Source organism: Kogia breviceps, chromosome 1, assembly GCF_026419965.1.
Source record: "Kogia breviceps isolate mKogBre1 chromosome 1, mKogBre1 haplotype 1, whole genome shotgun sequence".
In the NCBI taxonomy this organism is placed as follows: Eukaryota; Metazoa; Chordata; class Mammalia; order Artiodactyla; family Physeteridae; genus Kogia; species Kogia breviceps.
In genome coordinates, this window is record NC_081310.1 from 154225688 (window position 1) to 154247950 (window position 22263).

Consider the following 22263-nt stretch of genomic DNA (forward strand, 5'->3'; position numbering starts at 1 on the left):
TCCTATAAGTTCCTCTAAGACATGAATCGAGATTTCTTCTTTTTTTTCTTTCTTTCTTTTATTTATTTATTTTTTAGATGATCCAAAGTACTATGAGCCATTTAACACTCAACACCCAATTGTGACTGACTGAGTTTAGTGGGTAATAGAACAGTTGGTTGCTGATGGCACGGCCTGGTCCAGGACAAAGAAAGAGTCCATGTTGATTGGCATCTTCTGCCAGCTTAGTGAAGTCGGTTGGTATCCAGTGGTCAGCGCAGGCAGTGACATCCGCTGCCTCAGCTGCAGCCTGTGCCCAGAGCCCTCAGCATGCCTGGGCTTGCGCTCTGTGGCCCGGACACGAGGTACCTCCGTTCTGGGGTGCAGGATTGTTACACTCTCTCCTCCTTTCCCGGGTGCCCGATTTGCAAGCAGACCATGAGCTCCAGCAGCCCCACTGACCATCCGCCTTGGCTCCTGCATGGATAATTTCCCAGGGCGCAAGGAAGTTAGCATACAAGCGGCAGCTTGGATGGTTGAGTGAGGCCCATCCTGCTGCCCTAGAGTGGTCTGCAATCTCTCCTTGGGGAAATGCCTCCGTGTAGCCAACCCAGACCTCTGTGCTCACTGCCTTGCGCTTAATTTGAAACTCTGGATGGAGTGAAAAGAGGCCACTGGGAGCCCATCTCATGAAATTGGAACCTGCGGTTCCACGGAAGATGGATAGCGGAGAGAGGCGGGGAGGCGCGAATCTCTGGAAGAATATGACGCTGAGCCCGCGGAGGGTGTGCAGACAGGGAACTCGCCCCAGCTGGAGCTTCACAAAGGCCAGCCAGACACCCCTGTGGAAAGGATAGCTGGGCTTTTAAATGAAGGTTTGCAAGTCGACCCCACTCAGACTCCAATGATGGGGTCACGGTGGGTGACAGATTCTCTGCACAGAGTATCGGAACACATGCACCGACCATGGGCTGTCTCTAGAAATCCAGTTTATACAATCCCTCTAGCCTGGGGCTGCTGCCTCCTACTGACTCTGTGCCTTTGGACCATCGCATCTCCTCTCTCAGCCTGAGCTTTCACCTCTGTAAAGGAAAAGGGTGGACTGATCCAGTAGGGTTTTCCATCATTATTTTTTTCATTACTGGTTTTTTTTTTTTTTTTTTCTTAAATGAAATCTTCTTATATGGGACCCAGCATGGAAGTCAGATGAAAGTGAAGCTGTTCTATTTGAAGCTGGGTGTCTATCAGGTTTGCCCTGCTCCTCTGGGGCAGCCCCTAGGAGACCCCAAGCTTCCTCAGATCTCAGTGTGAATATCATTCGACTAGATTATCTTCAGGTCCCTTCCAGCTCGTGTCATTACACTCCCTGGTGGGGCAGCTGCAGAAGGGTTCTCTATGTCTCCCACCTCTGTGGCTAGGTCCCTACAGACAAAGATTTGCGGGTAAAATCCCTCGGGACCTACGACAATGGGTGTCCCTGGTGGCTGACTCCCCCACCTTAGATTTCCTTGCCAGGTCGATCTCTGTCTGGCTGAAAGTTTAGTCTGATAGTCCCAAGGCCACCCGAGGCCCATACCCCTCGGGCATGGAACAAGGTTAATGGAACACCCGGGAGCTGCCTGCAGCTGACTGTAATCATACGGGATAGATGGGGCTGTGAGGAGGACCCAGCCCTCTGCGCCCTGCCACTCCCTTGATCATTGACATTGTGTCCCCGTTCTCCAGTGCCCATCATGTATGCATATGACTCGGCATGGCCACCACCAAGCCCAGCACTGGATCACTGGAGAGGCATCTCTAGGTAGTCCACACGCCCTGTTCACTTTGCTCTATGCTGTGTGGACAGGGATCCAAGCAAGTCACTGGCTCTGAGGGCCCTTGACATGCTCTAATTCTAATTACCCAGGCAGAGCTCATGTCTGTCCCTTTAAGCCAGGTCAGCCCGATAACCAGGACCTGGGCCATACCCTCCCTCTCCACTCCCCAAACTGATAATCAGTGCAATCATCTCAAACCCTCTACCCCCATTCCCCAAATTTCCAGACTCTTAGGATGTAAATTAGTAGAATGTAACAGTTAAGAGCTTGGGTCCTAACATCAGACCACTTGGGTCCAAATCCTGGCTTTGACACTCCCCAGCTAGATGACTCAGCGAGTTATCTCGCCTTCCTCCTGCCCCCCCCCCCCCCCCGACGTCCTCATCTGTGAATTGGGGAGATAATAGTATTGATATTTATCTCATCACATTCTTGGGGGAATAAAGGAGTTCGTGCACATAAAGTGTTGCAAGAGTGCCTGGTACAGAATTTTTTGTTCTTTCTGTTCATTGACCTTTGGTTCCTCTGGAAAGTTGCCTGGCCGATGAGGCAAATGGGGGCTGAAACCCAGTCCAAACTCTGCTTGAAAAGTCAAGAAATCCCTGGGTCTGGAGCTGGGCAGTATCAACCCCAAGTGGTTTTCTTTGTTCCTCCCAATTTACCCACCTAACAGGCAGTTCCTTTTTTCAATTCACATGAGGAAACTGTACCAGGCTTGGCCCTGGTCATTGTTCTGCTCAGTTTTTGTTCTCTGCACCCTCCTTCATAAGGACTCTGGAATTCACTCACCATCCTGGCTCACCCCTTTCAGAATTCCTCCCACAGGATACCAGGCAGCTTTTGGGGACCCAATTTGTACTCCCTTCAGCTCACAAAGGAGGGATTTAGATGTGGCACCAACCCAGGACAGATCTTCTACCAATAGGGCTCTATCTTCTTCTTACTTATTAGAATTGAGCTTGCCACACAAGTTAGCTAGTTTAATCCTCAGCACAACCTGTGATGTAGGTACTGATATCATCCCCATTTTACAGGGGATGCCCACCCAACATGCAAATTGGCAGCAGCGATGTGAAGGCCTATTTGACACCAGAGCTATGCTAGCTATCCTGCCTCCCGTTTATTGTTTTTTGTTTTTTTTTTTGCGGTACGCGGGCCTCTCACTGTTGTGGCCTCTCCCATTGCGGAGCACAGGCTCCGGACGCGCAGGCTCAGCGGCCATGGCTCACGGGCCCAGCCGTGCCCCCTGCATCAGCAGGTGGACTCTCAACCACTGCGCCACCAGGGAAGCCCCTGCCTCCCGTTTAGAACGACTCTCCCAGTGAGAAAATTGTAACCCACCGTCATCTCATTTTAAAACCAGGCTCGTATCCCATCTACACTGTTCTTTAGCAGTTTGTTTTCCAGACTTGTTTTTTTCCTTTACATTTTCTTCATTGCAGTTGCCAAATGAGATTGATTTATACATTGATTTGGTAACCCATATTTTTGCCATCATTCTGTGTACCAAGTGTGCATGGAAAATTGGAAGCTGAGGGATTAGAACACGCATAAGAGATTCTTAGAGCTCAAAGGGAAACATAGATGAGAAAGACAGGCCCCAGAAAGAAGAAACAATTAACCGGTATCTCAGTAAGTTAGTGAAATAGCCGAGATTCACACCCAGGTCTCTAGACTTCTTCATCTTTAAGGGACATGGATTTCTAACCCTCGTTCGAGAACCTTCTTTTCTGATACCAGTTGGTTTGTGCTGCAACTTAATATGTTTAAACGTTGAAGCATTAAGCTTTATGTTACTTGCCCCAACCTTGTTTTTAGTCATGACTCCTTGTGCTATAATGACAACTTACTTATCCCTTGTAGTGGGTTGAATTGTGTCCCCCAAAAGATAGCTTGAAGTTCAAACTCCATTACCTGTGAATGTTCCCTTATTTGGATATAGGATCTTTGCAGATAAACTCAAGTTAAGATGATGTCATACTGGATGAGGATAGGTCCTAATCCAATGACTAGTATTTTTATAAGAGAGAAAACAGAGATGTAGAGTGGAGAACACCATGTGAAGACAGAGGCAGAGACTGGAATGGTGCAGCTACAAGCCAAGGAATGCCAGGCATTGCTGACTCATGCCAGAGGCTAGAAGAGAGAACAGATTCTCCCACAGAGCCTCCAGAAGAAAGCAACCTAGCCAGTACACCTGGATTTGGGATTTCTAATCTCCAAAAGTGTGAGACAATAAATTTCCATTGCTTTAAGCCACCCAGCTTTTGGGAGTTTGTCATGGCAGCCCTAGGAAACGAATACATCCCTCCAGAAATGAATCCTGTTGTCCTTATACACCTTGGTAAAAAACAGTCATCATCTGAGAGGGTCCTAATGGCAAGGAGAAAGCATAAAAACGAGTAAGTGTAGGGGGTCAGCCATAAAGCTCAGAATGTGGGTTCCTAGAGCAGTGGGCAAGAAGGCATAGAACAGAGAGGCTGGGAACCCCAAAGGTCCTTTCTGTGGTGGCCCCTCTAAGCCGAGATAGGCTAGAACCTGAGTTAGGATGCACGGGTCTTACCTTCTGACTCCATTTTCTCACAGGCAAGGCCGTGGCGACCCAGGGGGCACTGACATGTGCAGCTGGTACCATCGAGGATGGGCTTCCCATTGTTGAAGCAGGGCCCACAGCGGCAGGCATTGAATTCCATCAGGTACTGGTCCAAGGCTCGCTGCAGGTTCTGGCGCTTGGTCTCCAGAGGCCCCAGGTTCGTGTGCCGCAGTATCTCATGGATGGGCTGCAACTGTGGGCACAGAAAGAACAGAGGGCCCCTCCCTGGGCTCTGTCCAGCTTCCCAGAGCCCAGGAACTGGCCTTCAACCTTCTGGAAGGCTTACTACATGCCAGGCACAGAGCCAGACACTCAACTTTATCCAGGTGTATTGGATCCTGAATCCCCCAACCCATGGATGAAGAAGCAGAGGCTCAGAGTGTTTGCGTGACCAGCTCAGGACCACACAGTGGACCAAGCTGAACACCAACCTACTTAACTTTGAAACCTGTGGTCCCAGAGGAAGACAAGAGCCCAGAAGCTATCTGTGCCAACTCATCTGCCCCCCTCCAGCACTCTTAGGAATCAGGAAGAGTATAAAGTATTTATGTGTGTGTGTGTGTGTGTGTGTGTGTGTGTGTGTGTCTTTTATTGTCAACCTTCATTGCAGGAATTAATAAAGTCCTTAATGCAGTTCTGTTGCCACTGCTGGGCACCTTCCCTAATGGTGTGAATGTGGTGTTTGCCTGTGTGTATTTGAGGGTGTTGGGGGGATGATGGTGGCGGAGTCATTCACATATACCCATTCTAGGCAGGAATGTAGTCTAGGGTTTCTTCACCTTGGCACTATTGCGTTTCCTGCTGGACAATTCTTTGTGGACAGGGGCAGGCTGGCCTGTGCATCGTTGGGTGTTTAGCAGCATTGCTGACCTCTACACACTAGATGCCAGTAGTACCTTCTAGTCATGAAAACCAAAACTGTCTCCTGACATTGCCAGATGTCCCCTGGGGTGGGGGGATGGGGGAGTCAACCCCTGGTTGGGAAGTAGTAGATGTAGCAAAGAGTATTGACTCTGGAGCTAGAAAATCTGGCTTCAGATCCCAGCTCTGTAACTTCTAGCTGTGTGATCTCTGTCCCATTACACATGAAGCCTTCCTTCCTCATCTGTAAAGTGAGAACAATAGTCCTACACTCCAGGTTTATTGTTTATTAAAGTTGAGAGATGGGGAAGACCTGTCACATAGTCAAAGCTAAATAAATGCTGCTCACTTCCCAGCTGTGTGACCCAGAACTCATAACTGCCCCCCCCCGCAAGCCTGAGCCCCGTTATCTATAAAATGGGAATAATAACCTACTTCTTAGAATTCCCATGAGGATCTAAAGAAGTAATGAGTGTGAGAGAGCACTGCAAAGAGGAAGAACAGTATAAAATAAAGCACCATTTTTATTAGTTAGATGTGACGATAGTACAAAAAAGCCTATATTTTTCAAATTGCATGTATATATGGTTATCTTCAGCATGCTTATAAAGCCATATATTTTAACACATAACCATAAAATGAAATCTCTTTTTCAGATATCTCATTTTACAGGAGAGTAACCTGAGGCTCTGAGAGGGGAGGGATTTGCCAAGGTCACACAGCCATTCAGAGATGGGACTAAGCCCCACTGGAGCAAACTCACTTCTCAAGAATCAGAGGTCAGTAGGGTACTCGCTATGCTTTGAATGGGTTCCTGGAAATGTGTACAGAAAGACCCGTGGCAAACAAACCTTGACCTGTGGCCAGGGGCTGTGGCTGAGGTCACCAGGCTGGTCATGTCAGGACTGGCTGGGCCCCCAGCCAAGGGGAGAAGACCATTACTGGAAGTTCAGGGAATCTGGCCCCATTGTTAGGAAATCAGTACAGAAAGGGCTGCCCCAGTTAAAGGTGACTCATAGTTCCAGAGAAGGCCAGGACCATCGGGCAACTTCCCTTTGACCTTCCAGTGGAGGTCAGCACTCAGACCCCCATCTCTCCTTTCTCTTCCCCAAATCCTCATGAAGAGGATTGGGAAGGGCTGTGGAACTTAAAGAGGGAAGAGGGTTGGAGAAATGATTCTTAAAATGTTAGAGCTTGAAAAGATATTGGCAACGGTCTTGTTCCCATTTTACAAATGAGAGGAAAGATTCAGAGAAGGCAAGTAGTGTGTTATCAACACACTATAACATAACATATAACAATATATACCATAACAGCATCATCACATAGCATGATTCCTATGTTCACTCAATCTAAGCACCTGCCATAAATAGGCACTGCTAAGCTCTGGAATAGGCAAATGAATAAGACTCCACTCTGAGCACCAGGTTCCAAATAACTCCCTCACTGGCTTCCTCTCCGTGGCCATAGTGTGTCTGTCTGTCTGTCTCTCTCTCCTTCATCCTTCATACCTCTGTGAGCATTTTCCTTTCAAAGCACAGCTCTATCTGTGTCACTGCCCTGCTCTATGACCTGCCAACAGCCTCATGTTTCAAATCCAACCTTCCAGGGGATATCATGGGTTGCGAAGAGATCATGAATGTTAGCGTCAGTCAGTCTTGGCTCCAGTTGGGCTGTGCCATTTCCCAGCTCTGAGATTTGGCCAGCTAACTCAACCTCCACAAACCTGCTTCCTCAACTGACATTTACTAAGTACTCACTTCTCTCTCCCTAACCTTGGGATGTAACATTTTATTATGCCCATATTACAGAGCAGAAAATGGGAGCTCAGAAAATGAAGTAACTCATCCAAGGTCACACATCAAAAAGGTGGCCGACCCATGAGCCAAACTATATCTTTTTCACCCCATACCCAGGCTCTGTTTCCCAAAAGACAGAATTGGGTCTTCTCCAAATCACGAATGTCAGTCTTCCCCTTGGAAGTTTTGCTCAAGGCAAACAAAGAGCTCACCTCTTGACCATGAAAGTTTATATGTTACTCCTGATAGCAATTTTACAGTTTTGCCCAAATCACTAATAGCTTGATGATAGCAATTTTTAGACCCTATGTGAATTACAGGTGCATGAAAATGGCCCCTTATTTATTGGAGAAGAAATGCAATCGGGGTTAATCCATCTGACCTCTTTCTTCATAGAGAAGAGGGTGTTATAATAGATTTTAGGTTTAACTGTTGGTATATATTTTAAAGAAGGAATGTATCCACACCTGGGATTTTTAACTCTCTATAGAAAATGAGCAAGGTCAGGGAAAATGGGCAAGAAAACAATAATATTTTATTTAAAAGCCCAAAATATAACTCTTTTTTCTAATGAACTACCCTTGCATATGAATTGAATAGTGTGACAATACTGGTAGAACAATCCACTTCCTTTGCAGTTTGAATACAATTTTACTTCCTTTGTGGGGTTAGAGATTTAAGGCAAGCTTTCTCAACTTTGGCACTATTGACACTAGGGGCCAGATATTTCTTTGCTGTGGGTGGCTGTCCTGTGGATTAGGGGATGTTTAGCAGCATCCCTGGCCTCTGCCCACTAGATGCTAATAGCATCTTCTCAGTTGTGACAATCAAAAATGTCTTCAGACATTGCCAGATGTCTCCTAGGGGAGCCAAATTGACCCTGGTGGCTGGGAACCATGGCTTTAAGGCAGATGCTAGGATAGAGGGAAAAGAGAACTGGACATTAAGTCCAAAGGTCTGGGATCCAGGTACTGCCACATATGAGCTCTGTGACCTGAAACGATTCACTTGATGACTTGGAGCCTCAGTTTCCTAATTTTTCAATGGGGAGAATCCCATCTGTGCTAGAGGTCACTGTGATGAGATCATGTAGAGCAGGGGCAGCAAACTATAGCTTGAAATCATACTCAGCCCACGGCTTGTTCTTGTAAGGCCTTTGAGCTAAGAATGATGTTTACATTTTTACAAGATTGCCAAAAAAAAAAAAAAAGTAGAAAAAGAAGAACTTGTATGAAAGGGACTGTATGTGGCCCACACAGCCTAAAATATTTACTATCTGGTCCTTTACAGAAAAAGTTTGCCAACCTCCAACTTAACATGTGACTTTTAAAGTCTTTTATGTATGTGAGTTATTTTTATAAGGTGGCTTAATCCTGAAGAAATTCTGGGACTACCATTGTAAAACTAGGCCCTGACCAGATACTAAGCTTGTGATCCCAGCTCTCCTGTGGCCTGAGTCTAGAGTCACGTGTCCCTGTAGTCAGACGGGGAAGGCCACCAGTTCAGTGTGCCGTTACATTTAATCTTGTTCTCTGATGGGCTTATAATAAGAAATATGAAATGATCTGGTCTGCTTCACTTTCATTCCTCGTGAACGTAGAGTTTCTTCAACTGCGAAAAGACTTACCTCAAAATCAATAACAACAGGATTATACTTTAATGACCTCCCCCAGGAACGGTATGTAATGATGCTCCTGTCTTGTGTCAAGCCACCTCCCCAGCCAGAGCTGCCACCTTGCACCAGAGAAATGACGTCTTCCACACCCACTGTCTTCTGGTCGCCGACTGCCATCGAGAGAATAACCACATTAGCTCATTTCCTAAAATGCCAAGCTCTGCTAATGAGATTTGGAACAAAGTTTAAGTGCTCTCCTTAGAGCTGTCTCCCATTCTTCTACCTTGCTCAGTTAACTAGCAGGACAAGGCAGAAAAGAAGCACCAAGACTTGGAAATAGATCCATCCTTTGGATTAGAGCAGACACTGGGAAGACAGCCCAGCCCAACATGGAGGAGGGAGAAGATGGGAAAATGGATGATGATTCATTCATTCATTTATTCAAATATTTATGTCAGATGTTTACTTGGTTCCTGCTATATGCCAAATAAGTGCAATCAAATATTGTAAGTGCTATAACAGATTTCTCTCTCAGTAGGGGTGGGGTGCAGAGAAAGATGTGGTCAGATCTATAGTAGCACTGGGGAGGTGGTCAGGAAAAAAGGTGAGTTATCTAGAAGAATGGATAAATCTTGGCAGGTAAATGGAAGGAGAAGGGAAGGGCATCAGAGAGAAGGAGGATTTGACTTAAGACCCTGAGACATGAGTAGCCCGATGCAATGGGAGTAACTTGAACCTCATCTACTCATCCACTGAACTATTAACTATTTCGTCATCCCTGCATCCTCTGTGTCTCCCACCTGGAAAGAAATTACTCAATACAGGTTGAATGAATGAATGAATACATGAACACTCGTAGTGACCTGTGTGGGAGATGTTACAGAATATTCTTGTACGATCTTACTCTAATAATTATTCTTTGAGCTTGGACTTGGTAACCACATTTTTCTCGCTCAGCAAACTTGTTTCCTCCCTCTGGACTGTACCTGATGGGACTTTATCCAACAGTCGACTTTCCAGGTTCCATCTGTACATTCTTTTCATCCCATCTCTTACTTAGATCTTTGTCTAGTGCTTGAAATCTAGGAGGGTGCACCATACAAAGTCAAGTATTTCTAAGGTTATCTCAGCCCATGCAGAATTCAAAATAAGGCCACTACAGGTCATTGGTTTGGGGTATTCAGCAGATATGCAGTATGACCATTGACTGAAATGGAATCATTTGGTGGGGTGGGAGGAATAGTGTACATGCCCTGATTTTGTGTCCAAGTGAAAATCAGGATTCTCTTTTTGGGAAGCCCATTACTAAATACTTGCCCATTTTGCCACCTCCAAATTTTTTACAAGCTTCTCCGGATAAACGTCCTCCAATTTGTGTTGTATCTGTATACTCATAGTCGATGCCAAAAGAGCCTCCAAAGCATGTCTCGATATCATTGCTGGTAACACCTGCAACAGGGAGCAGAGAAACATAGAATGCTGAGACGCTGAAAGACCATGAACATGGTACAACCAGCCCATAGTAGTAGCTTACAGCTCACTAGCTCACAGTAGTAAAAGCTAGCTTCTATTATGCAGTCTAAGAGATCTGGGTTGAAGTCCCAGTTCCTTAACCCAGTTTCAGTGTTCTCTTCTCTCTGGTTCCAGTGCAGATATTCTTGAAATGAGAAGGAATATGTATTGCACACACTAGTTGGTCAAAAGTGCTTGTTCCCTTTCCTTTGCACATTCTCCACGGAGCCTCCATGAGACAGTGGTTCTATCTCATCCATCTCCGTATACCCCTGTGCCTAGCACGGTGCCTGGCCCAAGATTGGCACCAATTTTGCATTTGTTGCCCCTTCCTCTCTCCTTTTTCACCAGCTTTCTAAAGTCTACTCAAGCTCCAATTCAAATATCATTTCTTCCATGAAGCATTTTTGGATCAGAACACTTCCCTCTTTTTTCAGAGCTACCCATGTGCTTTGTTTAGGTCTGAATGATCATATGTGTCCCAATTCTTTTTGCCCAGGTCCTCTTTGCACCCCAGAGAGGCCAGAGTGCTGTCAGAAGATGGATAGATCTCCCTGGGGAGGCTGCTTGCCTTCTGGCCCCATGAGAACTGTGAGGCCTACATTAGTTGTCTCTGTCTCTATCTGAGGAGTTGCTGAGGAATCTGCATTTTGCAGATGAGGAACATAATTCTCAAAGGAATAACATCATTTTTCCCCGATCCCACAGCCTGTAGGTGAACAGAACTAGGTTTCCAACCCTTGGTCAGCTGGCAAGATAAGGCTAGAAAAGCAGACTGGAGCAAGATATTGACCATTGCTGCAGAGTTCAGCTCCCTCTGTAGCTAAAGTCTTCTGAAGGTTGTGAACTGGAATTTGCATTGGCAACATGTCATTACTTTTCACTGCAACTATACAATAATTATGACCAGTCAGTGTCTTATTCTGGCAACCACAAAGGGAAAATAATTTAGGTTGTAATTCAGTTAAGCTAAGGATTAGATTCAATATTTTTAAGGGAGTATCGGGCAGCAAGTTTACCTGCTGGCCTTCGCATGAAACTGCAGACTCTATGGGGTCAAGGACTGGCGTCTTATTCACCACTCTCTTGTCAGCCTAGCAGCACAATGTCTGCCATGGGGGAGGAGCTCAGTGAGTAGTCTCAGAATAAATGAAAAAAAATGAGTGAATAAATTAATGCCAAGAGTCCTTTGGTAAGGGCTTCTAATGGAAAGAATCTTACAAGTCAGGAATCCTGAATTTAAATCCCAGTCACTCAGATAAATGGATAAATAAACTATTATAGATATAATTATATATAAATATATATAATTTTATATATAATTTTTATATATAATATATAAATAAAATATATAATTATATATAATTATTATATATATAATTGTGTATATATATGTATATACTCTACATATCCCACATATATACCCTATATATATATTCCACATATATACCCTATATATATCACATATATAATCCCATTTATATAAAAAATAATTATTCAGCCTTAAAACATAAAGAGATCCTGCCATTTGCGACAACATGGGTGAAACTTGAAGACATTATGCTAAGTGAAATAAGCCATACACAAAAAGGAAAAAAACTGCCTCATCTTACTTATACTTGACCTCTACAAAAGTCAAATATATAGAAGCAGAGAGGAGAACGCTGGTTGCCCGGGGTGAGGAGGTGGGGGAAAAGGGGAGATGCTGCACAAACTTGTAGCTATGTAGGAGGAATAAGCCTAGAGATCTAATGTACAGCTTGATGTCTACAGTTAATATCAATAATATTGTATTGAATACTGGAAACTTGCAAAGGGAGTAGATTGCAGGTACTCTCGTCATACACACGTAACTATGTGAGGAGAAGGTATGTTAATTAGCTTGACTGTAATAATCATTTCACTTTATATGTATCAAATCATCATGCTATATACCTTAAATATATACACATTTTATTTTTCTTAAAAAGTAAAACAAAACACGTCCCAGTCCCTGACACCCTGTATGAGCTTAGAAAAGGCCCATGATCTCACTGGGCCTCAGTTTCCCATTTATGGAGAGAAAGGGTTGGACTTGTTCATCCTGAGGCCCCTTTCACCTGCAGCTCTCTGTGCCTCTGTGCACAGCAGTTTCTGAATAACTCTGAGCTGAGAGTGCTTGGGAGAAGTGATGCTTTAAGCATCAGTACTCAGCGCCAAGCACAGGGTTTCTTCTGCCATTTCCGTTCAAGTACTTTTAATTTTTAATGCACTACTAATTGAGGAAGATTTAGCATATATAATTGTTTTGATTAAAAAATGCTTCAACAGTGATAAACAAAAGTGGATGAAAGGAATTCACGGGCAGAAGCCAGAGTGATTACTTAGGTGAGTGGTGTAGTGCTGCCCAATTAAAGTGACGGGCCGGGCCGATTAGTGGGGGCTGGAGGATGCCTGTGGAGTGATTATGCTCAAGAAGGGTCCGCAGACAGCCTGCCATGCGCTACTTGGAGAAGAGAATTCCAGCTTGATTTCAGCAGCACGACTTGACTGCAAAGAATCGCCTCCCGAGGACCCTGAAGGAGAGTACCAGCCAGCAAGGGGAGGTCTGTGACTTAAGAATCATACAACATGAGGGCTAAATTATCCTTAGTCACCTACCCCATACTTCTTATGTTTAGTTGTGATGCCCTTGGTTCATAAAGATTAATTATCTTGCCCAAAACCACATAGCTAAAAAGAACAGTGGAGCTGAGATTCAAACTCGTCTTTCTTGCTTAGAAGAATTAGCTAATTCTATTTATTGCATCAGACTGAATTCTGCTGAAAAATTTAGTAAGCATCTACTATGTACCATCCCAGGCATACTGTGTGTTGGACAAGGTAGACACTGTGAGAATAAAACTGGTGTGGATGGGCTTCCCTGGTGGCGCAGTGGTTGAGAATCTGCCTGCCAATGCAGGAAACACGGGTTCGTGCCCTGGTCCGGGAAGATCCCACATGCCGCGGAGCAACTAAGCCCGTGAGCCATGGCCGCTAGGCCTGTGCGTCCATTGCCTGTGCTCCGCAACGGGAGAGGCCACAACAGTGAGAGGCCCGCATACCGCAAAAAAAAAAAAAAAAAACTGGTGTGGATGTGATGCAAATCTAAATTACAAGGTTCTGGCCTTGAGAAGCTAGCAGGTGTGGGGCAATATAGTAAATGGAGACAGATTTGTATTCCGAGAGTTGCTTATTTCGTGGAAGACAATTTTTCCACAGATGGGGTGGGGGGTAGGTTTTAGGATGATTCAAGTGCATTACCTTTATTGTGCACTTTATTTCTATTGTTATTACATTATAATATATAATGAAATAACACAACTCACCATAATGCTGACAAGAGGCGGAGCTCAGGCAGTAATGCAAACGATGGGGAGCGGCTATAAATACAGATGAAGCTTCACTCCCTCGCCCACCTCTCACCTCCTGCTGTGTGGCCTGGTTCCTAACAGGCCACGGACCACTACCAGTCCATGGCCCGGGAGTGGGGGATCCCTGGACTATAGGAGCAGGTGGTGCTCTGCCAGGGCTCTACCCCATCCCATCAGCTCCTTAGATGTCAGCTTTGGACCAGATCAAACTGGCGTTTGTTTTAGACTTTTGTGCTCGGTAAACAGGAGTTGATGTTTGCCGAACCTGGCTACATATTGAGATCGTCTGGAGGGCTTATTAAAAACACAGGTTCTGGGCTTCCCTGGTGGCGCAGTGGTTGGAAGTCCGCCTGCTGGTGCAGGGGACGTGGGTTCGTGCCCCGGTCTGGGAAGATCCCACATGCCGCGGAGCGGCTGGGCCCGTGAGCCATAGCCGCTGAGCCTGCGCGTCCGGAGCCTGTGCTCCGCCACGGGAGAGGCCACAGCAGTGAGAGGCCCGCGTACCACAAAAGAAAAAAAAAAAAACAAAAAAAACACAGGTTCCTGAGCCCCACCTCTATCAATTCTGATTCTGTATTTCTGAGTAATCAGCAATCTGTATTTTAAATAAGTATCCCAGATGAAGCCTATGCAGTGCATCTGGGATGAGGTACTGAGTACCACGGTCCTACAGAGGACCTCTGGTGGCCTGTCACAAAGCTGGCCTCCATACTATCCTAGTCAATGCCTTTGTCAATGCCTTGGATATGGACTTAGCAGCCACACTCATTGTATCTACCCAGAGGAAGAAAAAGAATCAGGGTCCAAAAAGCCCTCAAAGGGCTGATGGACAGACAGAGCAAGCATAGCAAAATGAGACTAAGTTGGAAAAGTTGTAACATCCTGTCCTGGGGATAAAATACCAAGTGCGTGAGCACAGTAAGGAAGAGAGCCAGCTTAGCAGGAGAACAAGAGAAAAGGCCCAAGGGTTTTAGATCACTTTCAGCTCAGTAGGGCAACGAGGCCAGGTGAAAATGATAATAAAGTAAAGGCGGGGATAATCTCATTCCCTCTGCGCAGGTTAGAGAAACCCGGAACCTGGTGCCAAGTTCCGGGAGCCACACTTTTAAAAGGAAGTAAGAAAACAGAACATTCGTTGGACATCATCCAGCCTTTGAAAAGAAGGGAATCCTGCCATGTGCAACAATGTGGATGAACCTGGCGGACATTATGCTAAGTGAAAGAAGCCAGTCACAGAAGGGCAAATACTGCATGATTCCACTTAATATGAGGTATGTAAAGTAGTCAAACTCATGGAAGCAGAGCATAGAATTGTGGTTGCCGGGGGAAGGGGGAGGATGTGGAATTGCTAATCGACGGGCATAAAATCTCAACTATGCAAGATGAGTAAGTTCTGGAGATCTGCCAGAATATTGTCCCTATAGTGAAGGATTCGGTATTGTACCCTTAAACATTTGTTACAAGATTAGATCTCATGTTAAGTGTTTTTACCACAATAAGATTTAATAAAAGAAGAAAATGGGGAATGATTGAATGAGAAAGAGCATATGAGAGTAAAGAAATTTAAAGCCAAATCCTTTGGGGAATGTTTGAGGGGATGCAGGATGTTTACCTGAACAAGAAAGAAAGAGGTTTCTCTTTAAGAGAGGTCAGTAGAATTAGATTCAGCCCTCCTGAGGGTTGTCTTGAGGAAGAGGAATTGGGCTTGTTTGTGTGGTCACAAGGGCAAGAACTAGGACCAAAAGGGCAGATTCTACAGGGAGATAGATTTAGGCTCAACTTAAGGTAAATCACCACAACACTCAAGAGGCCAAGGAGCTAGGAGTTGTTTCATGAGGCAGTGAGCTCCCCATATCTGGAGGGTCCCAAGCAGAAGTCCTGTTTGCCTGTGAGTAGAAGCGTTTGCAGAATTGACGAGATGTCTTTTAAGAGCTCCTCTAAAGCCAAGATTCTGAAACTTTAAGAAACACACCAAAAAAAAAAAAAAAAAAGAAAAGAAACACACCAGAACACCTGAGGAGCATTTGAGGTAACTTGGATACATCCTTAATGATTTCTTACTGTGTTCCAGGTGTCTGGGAAGTAAAGAGAGCTAAAGGGAGTGTTTGCCGTCAGTGAGCTTACCGCCAAGTGTGGAGACATGGACAGGTAAGTTGATAGTTCTTGTACTGTGTGATGAGGACTTTGAAAGAAGGCAGCAAGCTCGGGGCAGTCTTCCTTAGGGGGGTCAGAGGAAGGATACTAGAGGCAAGTGTGAAAGCATGAGTGGGGATTAGCCAGATAGAGTGGAGAACATTGAGAGCAAAGGGAGGCCACGTGAAGGCCTTGTGTCCCCAGCAGCAAGAGTCTTCTCAGAAAGGCCAACACGGTCTGAACTCCAGAGTGGAAAGGAAGGAGATGCAAATCAGCCAAGGAAGCGCTGGGAGACCCTTGGGGTCCTTCCCACTCTAGTCTGGTCCCCAGAGGAGCTGTTGTACCCGCCTGGCAGGCCAGGAGCCCGGGGGACACGTCTCTGGCCACCATGTCTACTGCGTGTTTCACACCTGGTCTGGGCTGTGGTGCAGGTGTGAGAGCTGTCTTCACATCTCCGTGGAGATACTGCATCCGTGGGGCTCTGAGGCAGAGCCGGGCAGCCTTATTTCTGAGGTGCCAGAATCAGCAAGTCTGTGTCATTCCTCAGATGACAAGCATCAGGTGGGAAACAGCAGGTGTAATGCATTATTTATCTCTATGCAACAAACAGATGCTGTACAGGTTGCTGTGATCTGTGTGCTATGTTGCTTTGCTATGTTGGTTGCCCTCAAAGACAAGCTCAGAAGGGAAAGGAAGAATCATATAGCCTATTTCATGCCGTAACATTGGAAAAGATGATTGTTTAAGCTGTGACTGGATGAGCTGGGAAGCGTTGGCTGACTTCCCTGCCCCCTAGGTGCTTCTGTGTATCCATTAAAACGCATGCTTCGGGCTTCCCTGGTGGCGCAGTGGTTGAGAATCCGCCTGCTGATGCAGGGGTCACGGGTTCGTGCCCTGGTCCGGGAATATCCCACATGCCGTGGAGCAACTAAGCCCGTGAGCCATGGCCGCTAGGCCTGCGTGTCCGGAGCCTGTGCTCCGCAACGGGAGAGGCCACAGCAGTGAGAGGCCCGCATACCACAAAAAAAAAAAAAAAAAAAAAAAAAAAAAAAAAAAAAAAACGCATGCTTCTCCACCTAGAGGGGTGGGATAGGGAGGGTGGGAGGGAGATTCAAGAGGGAGTGGATATGGGGATACATGTATACGTATAGCTGATTCACTTTGTTATACAGCAGAAACTAACTCAACATTGTAAAGCAATCATACTCCAATAAAAATGTTAAAAAAATGCATGTTTTTTCCCAACCACCTGAGAATAATAGTACAAGTACCTCTGTGCCTTTGCATGTGCTGTTCCCTCTGACTAGAAAGTTCCCTTACCTCCTTCACTGAGTTTCTCCCACTCAGCTCTAGAAAACATTTCCTCACTCACAAGGGCCCTATATCTGTGTCCCCGCAGTATCCCTGTGTGTCCTTCATGGTATCAGCATGCTTCCCTATAGCATAGTATTTAGCACACTATAGTAATGGTCAATTTCTTGGTCTGTTCTTCCAATTATCCTGCAAACTTATAAAGTCATCTCTTGGGTTTGCAAGGCTCGGCATGTAACAAGCCCCCAGAAGTGCTCAGGGATGGGCTGATTCCAACCCATCTAGACAATACCTCTAAAATGTTTTGAGAGTCACAGGTCTTCTTTGGGTTGACGATATAAATCATATCTTTGTATTATCTCATGCTTGAATAAGAGTTGATATTTTATAAAGCTCTTTCATCTGCATTATCTCACTGGAGGCTCACAATGGGGCTGGGGGGATTTACTCCTTTTGCAGGCAATCTGGGGTTGGAGAAGACAGGAACTGTGGTGGTTAAGCGTGTGAACTCTGGAGCCAGAGTTCTACCCTTCACTGGGAGTGTGGCTTTGGATGAGTGACTGAACCTCTTTGTGCCTCGTGTTCCTCCATTTGAAAATGGAGATGAAAATGGTTTCTATACATGAATCTCTAAAACTGGTGTCTGGTACAATTAAGTGTTCAACAGATCTTATTAGTTGTTGCTATGATTGTTAGGTAACTTGCCCAAAGTTCCATGACTGACGAGCTCAAGAATCGGGGTTTGATGCAAGGTGTGCTGTATCCAAACTCGGAGCCCGCTCCATCCTATCAAGCCAGTCTTACTCTGCAGGACACCGTTCATCGTGGGCCATGAGTAGCAGTGGCCTCCCCAAACCCCTCATTCCACAAAGCAGCTCAGAAAAAGGAATCCATGCTCCCAATTGGCAATGCTGGGGCTGCGATCTCAGGTCTCCCTCCACCTGATAAAGGGCTACCTTCAGGGACTCTGACCCGCTAGATGACTTTGGTCATGATGGGAGGCAGTAGTATGGCTGAGGGCCAGGCTCGGAAATGGAAACTGCCTGAGGTGGAAATTTCCATGCTCACTTACTGTCTGAACCTCCCTGTATCACAGTTATCTCATCTATAACATGGGGATTTTAACACTGTCTACCTCATAGGGTTGCTCTAAGGGTTAAATGAGTTAATCCATGCCATGTACAGTGCTTAGGATAGCCCCTAGCTTGAAACTAGCAGTAATGGTCAAGTATTACTATTATTACTGCTGCCAGAAATGCCACGGCATACCTAGACTGGGCTGTAGTTTCCTGATTCTGAACTGGAAAAATCGGAGAATACAGGAGGCTGAGGAGTTTGTGAACACCAATTTTCTTAATTAACTTCTCTGCAGGATAAACTGTACTATTAACTGAGAGGGAGTGAATGAAGAAGACGGAGGGAACAACATCCACATTATATGCTGGGCAAAAATTTTCTAGGCGTTATTTAATATTCACACAGCATTCCACAGCAAGTACAATTATTCCCATTTTAGAGATGAGCAAATCAAGGCTTAGATAGTTTCAGTCACGTGCCCCAAACGATACAATAAGTAAATAGTAGAAAGGGATTGAACCAAGGTCTGTGTCCAAAGCCCATTTTCTCTTTGCCACATTATATCACTTGGGGAGAGGGAGCTAAGGGTGGTCCTGGGAGTAATTTTAACATTATCACACCTTTTTCTCCTTTCAGGCTGAGGCTATTTTCAGTGATAGAGGTGGAAAGTCAAAATCAGGACAAATTCAGGAGGGTGGTGCTGAGAGTCTCAGGTCCATGTGTATGCAAGTGACTTAAGGGGGATGGGGACAGAGCCAAGACACCAGGAGTCTGTCAGTCAGTCAATACCATCCATCACCGTGAAGTCTGGTTGTCATGGTAACTGGGGATAGAGCCTGGAGCTTGTTAGAATCTATTGCCTGTCTGTTCAGGATGATTGGTTGGTTAGCAGACACAGCAAAAGACCTTTTGGGCCAGCCCAGACTACTTAGCCATGAATATAAGACCCTTCACAATTAGGTTCCTGCCCACCTCACCATCCTCACTGTTTAGTACAGCTGAGACTCTTTAGAAATCCATGCCTGATTCTTCAGAGTATAAGAGAAGCTTCAGAGGCTGCCCAGCACCTATGGGTTTAGATACTGAACCAGCCCTGCTAGAAAGACACTGAGCCTCTACTGTGAGTCAGCCTCAGCCTGTGGACAAAACTCCAGAAACACATCATTCACAAGATGCACTATGGAAACAGGCAGTTGAAATAGTGTGATATACAGAGAGCTATGTCCTGGGTACACGGAAGTATTGGGTCAGCCAAAAAGTACATTCGAGTTTTTCCATAAGATGTTATGGAAATTTTTGGCCGACCCAATGCCTAAGACAGGTTCCCAACCCGGAACTGGGGAGACAGAAAGACTGTCTGGAAAACCCTCTCTGAGCCGAGACCAAAGATGAAGAATAAGCATTAGCCAGGTGAAGAAGAGAGAGGGAGGAGAGGGGAGCGGTGTTCTAGGTAGAAGGAACAGCAGCAAGAAGAAAGTGAGTATGATTAAGTCAAGGGACCAGCATTTAGCTCAGTACAGCCTAGCCCCGCAGTGGGCTGGAGGGTAGAGCAGGACCAGCGCATGCTCCCTTGAAGGCTGCGCATATTTTCTGGTGGCAGGGACTCTCCTGTCTCAGTGTTCACCTTGGCATGGCTCCAGCAGCTTGCCGTTCTGCAGCTTGTCATCCTCTCTGTGGCTCCCTGGAGGCCAGCACTGCCTCCATTTCCAGGTTACTGATATCAGCACTCGTCCTCCCATAACCCAACCACTGTATTGTTCTTATGTATGCACAGGCCTCATGGGCAAGGCCTCTACAAAGAGTCTGGCCTTTGGGTGAATCACTCATCTCCTACTACTCAGCCTCACCACTTGCTGCTTCAGCCACTCCCATGCAACTCTCTCCTCTTAGAAAGCTCCAGCTGCATTCTCCACCAGGCAAGCTCCTACTCCTACTAACTTCAGAAGATCAGGTGTGAATGTCTCTGGAGTCTAGAAAATGGGAGGGGAAGAAAGGGTGGGTTGCTCCCTCCTTTGTGCTTCTGCTGTATTTATTTCTAGTCAAGCATTTATCGCATTGTATTATTCTTAGCCCCCAACTGACTGCACATTTCTCCAGGGTGGGAATCTGTGTGTGTTTCACTCCTGTGTCCCTGGAAATCATGGGTTCTCTCTGAGTATTTACTAGATGAGTGGATGGATGGATGGATGGGTGGAGATTAGATTATGAGAAGGGTTTTCCTCGTAGATTGTTTCCTGCCTGCTACTTTGGGTAAGAAGGGAAAATGCTCTGCTTAGAACCTTCCTGAAAGGGAATTATAAGCAAACAACATCAATAATATATAAATGTGATGGAATGTATGAAAAATTTGAGGGACTTAATTTATACACCCGTCTCATCCCAGTTACTCTCCATACACAGCTTAATCATCTGGGCTGCCTTTGTCTCATTCTACTAAAGGAATAGAAAACACATAGCTCAGGGGACCTTAATGCCTGCTCAGACCCTTTAGGAATCCACCCCTGACTCTCCAGAGTGTAAGGAAAGCTCCAGAGGATGCCCAGATTTGATGGGCTTGGATTCTGAATTACTCCAGCCAGAAAGATACTGAGTCTCTACCATGGGTCGGCCTCTGCCTTGGATAGACATCACTAATTGATCACAGTACTTTCTGCCTGAGTCCATATCTGGTGTCACAATCCTCAACTCAGTGGTCCTGGTAGCATTTGCTATTAAAACCACCTGCCATTGGTGGCTTAGATACATTTTCTGGCCTATAGGTCTTTTTTTTTTTTTTTTTTTTTTCGGTATGCGGGCCTCTTACTGTTGTGGCCTCTCCCCGTTGCGGAGCACAGGCTCCAGACACACAGGCTCAGCAGCCATGGCTCACGGGCCCAGCCGCTCCGCGGCATGTGGGATCCTCCCGGACCGGGGCACGAACCCATGTCCCCTGTCTTGGCAGGCGGACTCTCAACCACTGCGCCACCAGGGAAGCCCCTGGCCTATAGGTCTTTAAGTTTCGCTTTATTGAGTGCCATGGGTGCCAGCACACCATGCTTGTTCTTGGCTCTGTGAATGTACCTAAGCTTCAGAACAGACCATCATAAGCTGATCAGTTTAACCTTTAACAGTTCTCTGTGACAATTCCCAATCAAGGGTCAAGCTGACCCAATATTGCCCTTAGGAGTGAATATTGAGTATAATACTCCGTTAGGTATTTTTAAAACCTGATTTAACCACTTTCAAAGCTATCGCAAGCAGTTTAATAGTTTTTTAAAAAAGAAAATAAGTGAAATAAATATCCAGAGGTACCACAAGAAGCACTGAACTGGGAATTAGAAATCCTCATTTCAAACCTTACTCTGCTTCTAACCAGTGGTGTCACCTTGGATGTGTCATTTATCTTTCAGTGCCTGGTTTTCATCATTTGTAAAATGGGTACAGCCATAAAACACAGCTCAAAGCATTGCCAGGAAGCTTAAATGGAATGAGATGCATGTAAGAGCTCAGTACGCTGCCTGCCACAGAATTAGAACTCAGTGAATGCTTGTTTTTTTCATCTTCATTTAGATAAGCTGTTTCATTACATGAGACTTCACACACCTATCTTGGCAGTTATTACTCACATCTGCCTTTACCTTTTCCCCTTGACGACCTTCCTGTGATGGTTAATTTTATGTGTCAGTTTGACTGGGCCAGGGTGTCCAGATACTTGATCAACATTATTCTGGGTGTTCCTGTGAGCGTGTTTTTGGATGAGATTAACATTTAAATCCGTAACCTGAGCAAAGCAGATTGCCCTTCCTAAAGTGGGTGGACCTCATTCAACCAGTAGAAGTTCTGAATAGACAAAAATCTTACCCTCCCCTGAGTGAGAGAGGATTCTTCCTGCCTGACTGCCTTGAGCTGGAAAATTGGCTTTTTTCTTGCCTTCGGACTCAAACTAAAACATCAGCTCTTTCTGGGTCTCAAGCCTGCCAACCTTCACTCTGGGGCTACACCCTCAGCTCCCCTGATTCTCGGGCCTTTGAAATCAGACTGGAACTAAACCATTAACTCCCCTGGGTCCACAGCTTGCCAAATGCAGATCTTGGGACTTGTCAGGCTCCATAGTTATGTGAGCCAATTTTTTATAAGCAATCTCTTTACATATATATGTAAAGTATATGGAGAACCCCAACTAATATACTTCCTA

At 45.6% G+C, this 22263-nt stretch overlaps 1 protein-coding gene across 1 annotated transcript in view; it reads right to left on the reverse strand.

Annotated features, from left to right (window-relative positions):
- Positions 1 to 304: 304 nt before the first annotated feature.
- The window catches only part of C8A (complement C8 alpha chain), a 66727-nt gene continuing 44768 nt past the window's right edge, over positions 305 to 22263 (reverse strand). Inside the window, exons 8-11 of the mRNA XM_059052863.2 lie at positions 9971 to 10113; positions 8677 to 8823; positions 4360 to 4582; positions 305 to 456 (exon numbers count right to left, since the gene is read on the reverse strand). Coding sequence (XP_058908846.1) covers positions 305 to 456; positions 4360 to 4582; positions 8677 to 8823; positions 9971 to 10113 — 665 coding nt within the window. The remainder of the gene's footprint in view (positions 457 to 4359; positions 4583 to 8676; positions 8824 to 9970; positions 10114 to 22263) is intronic.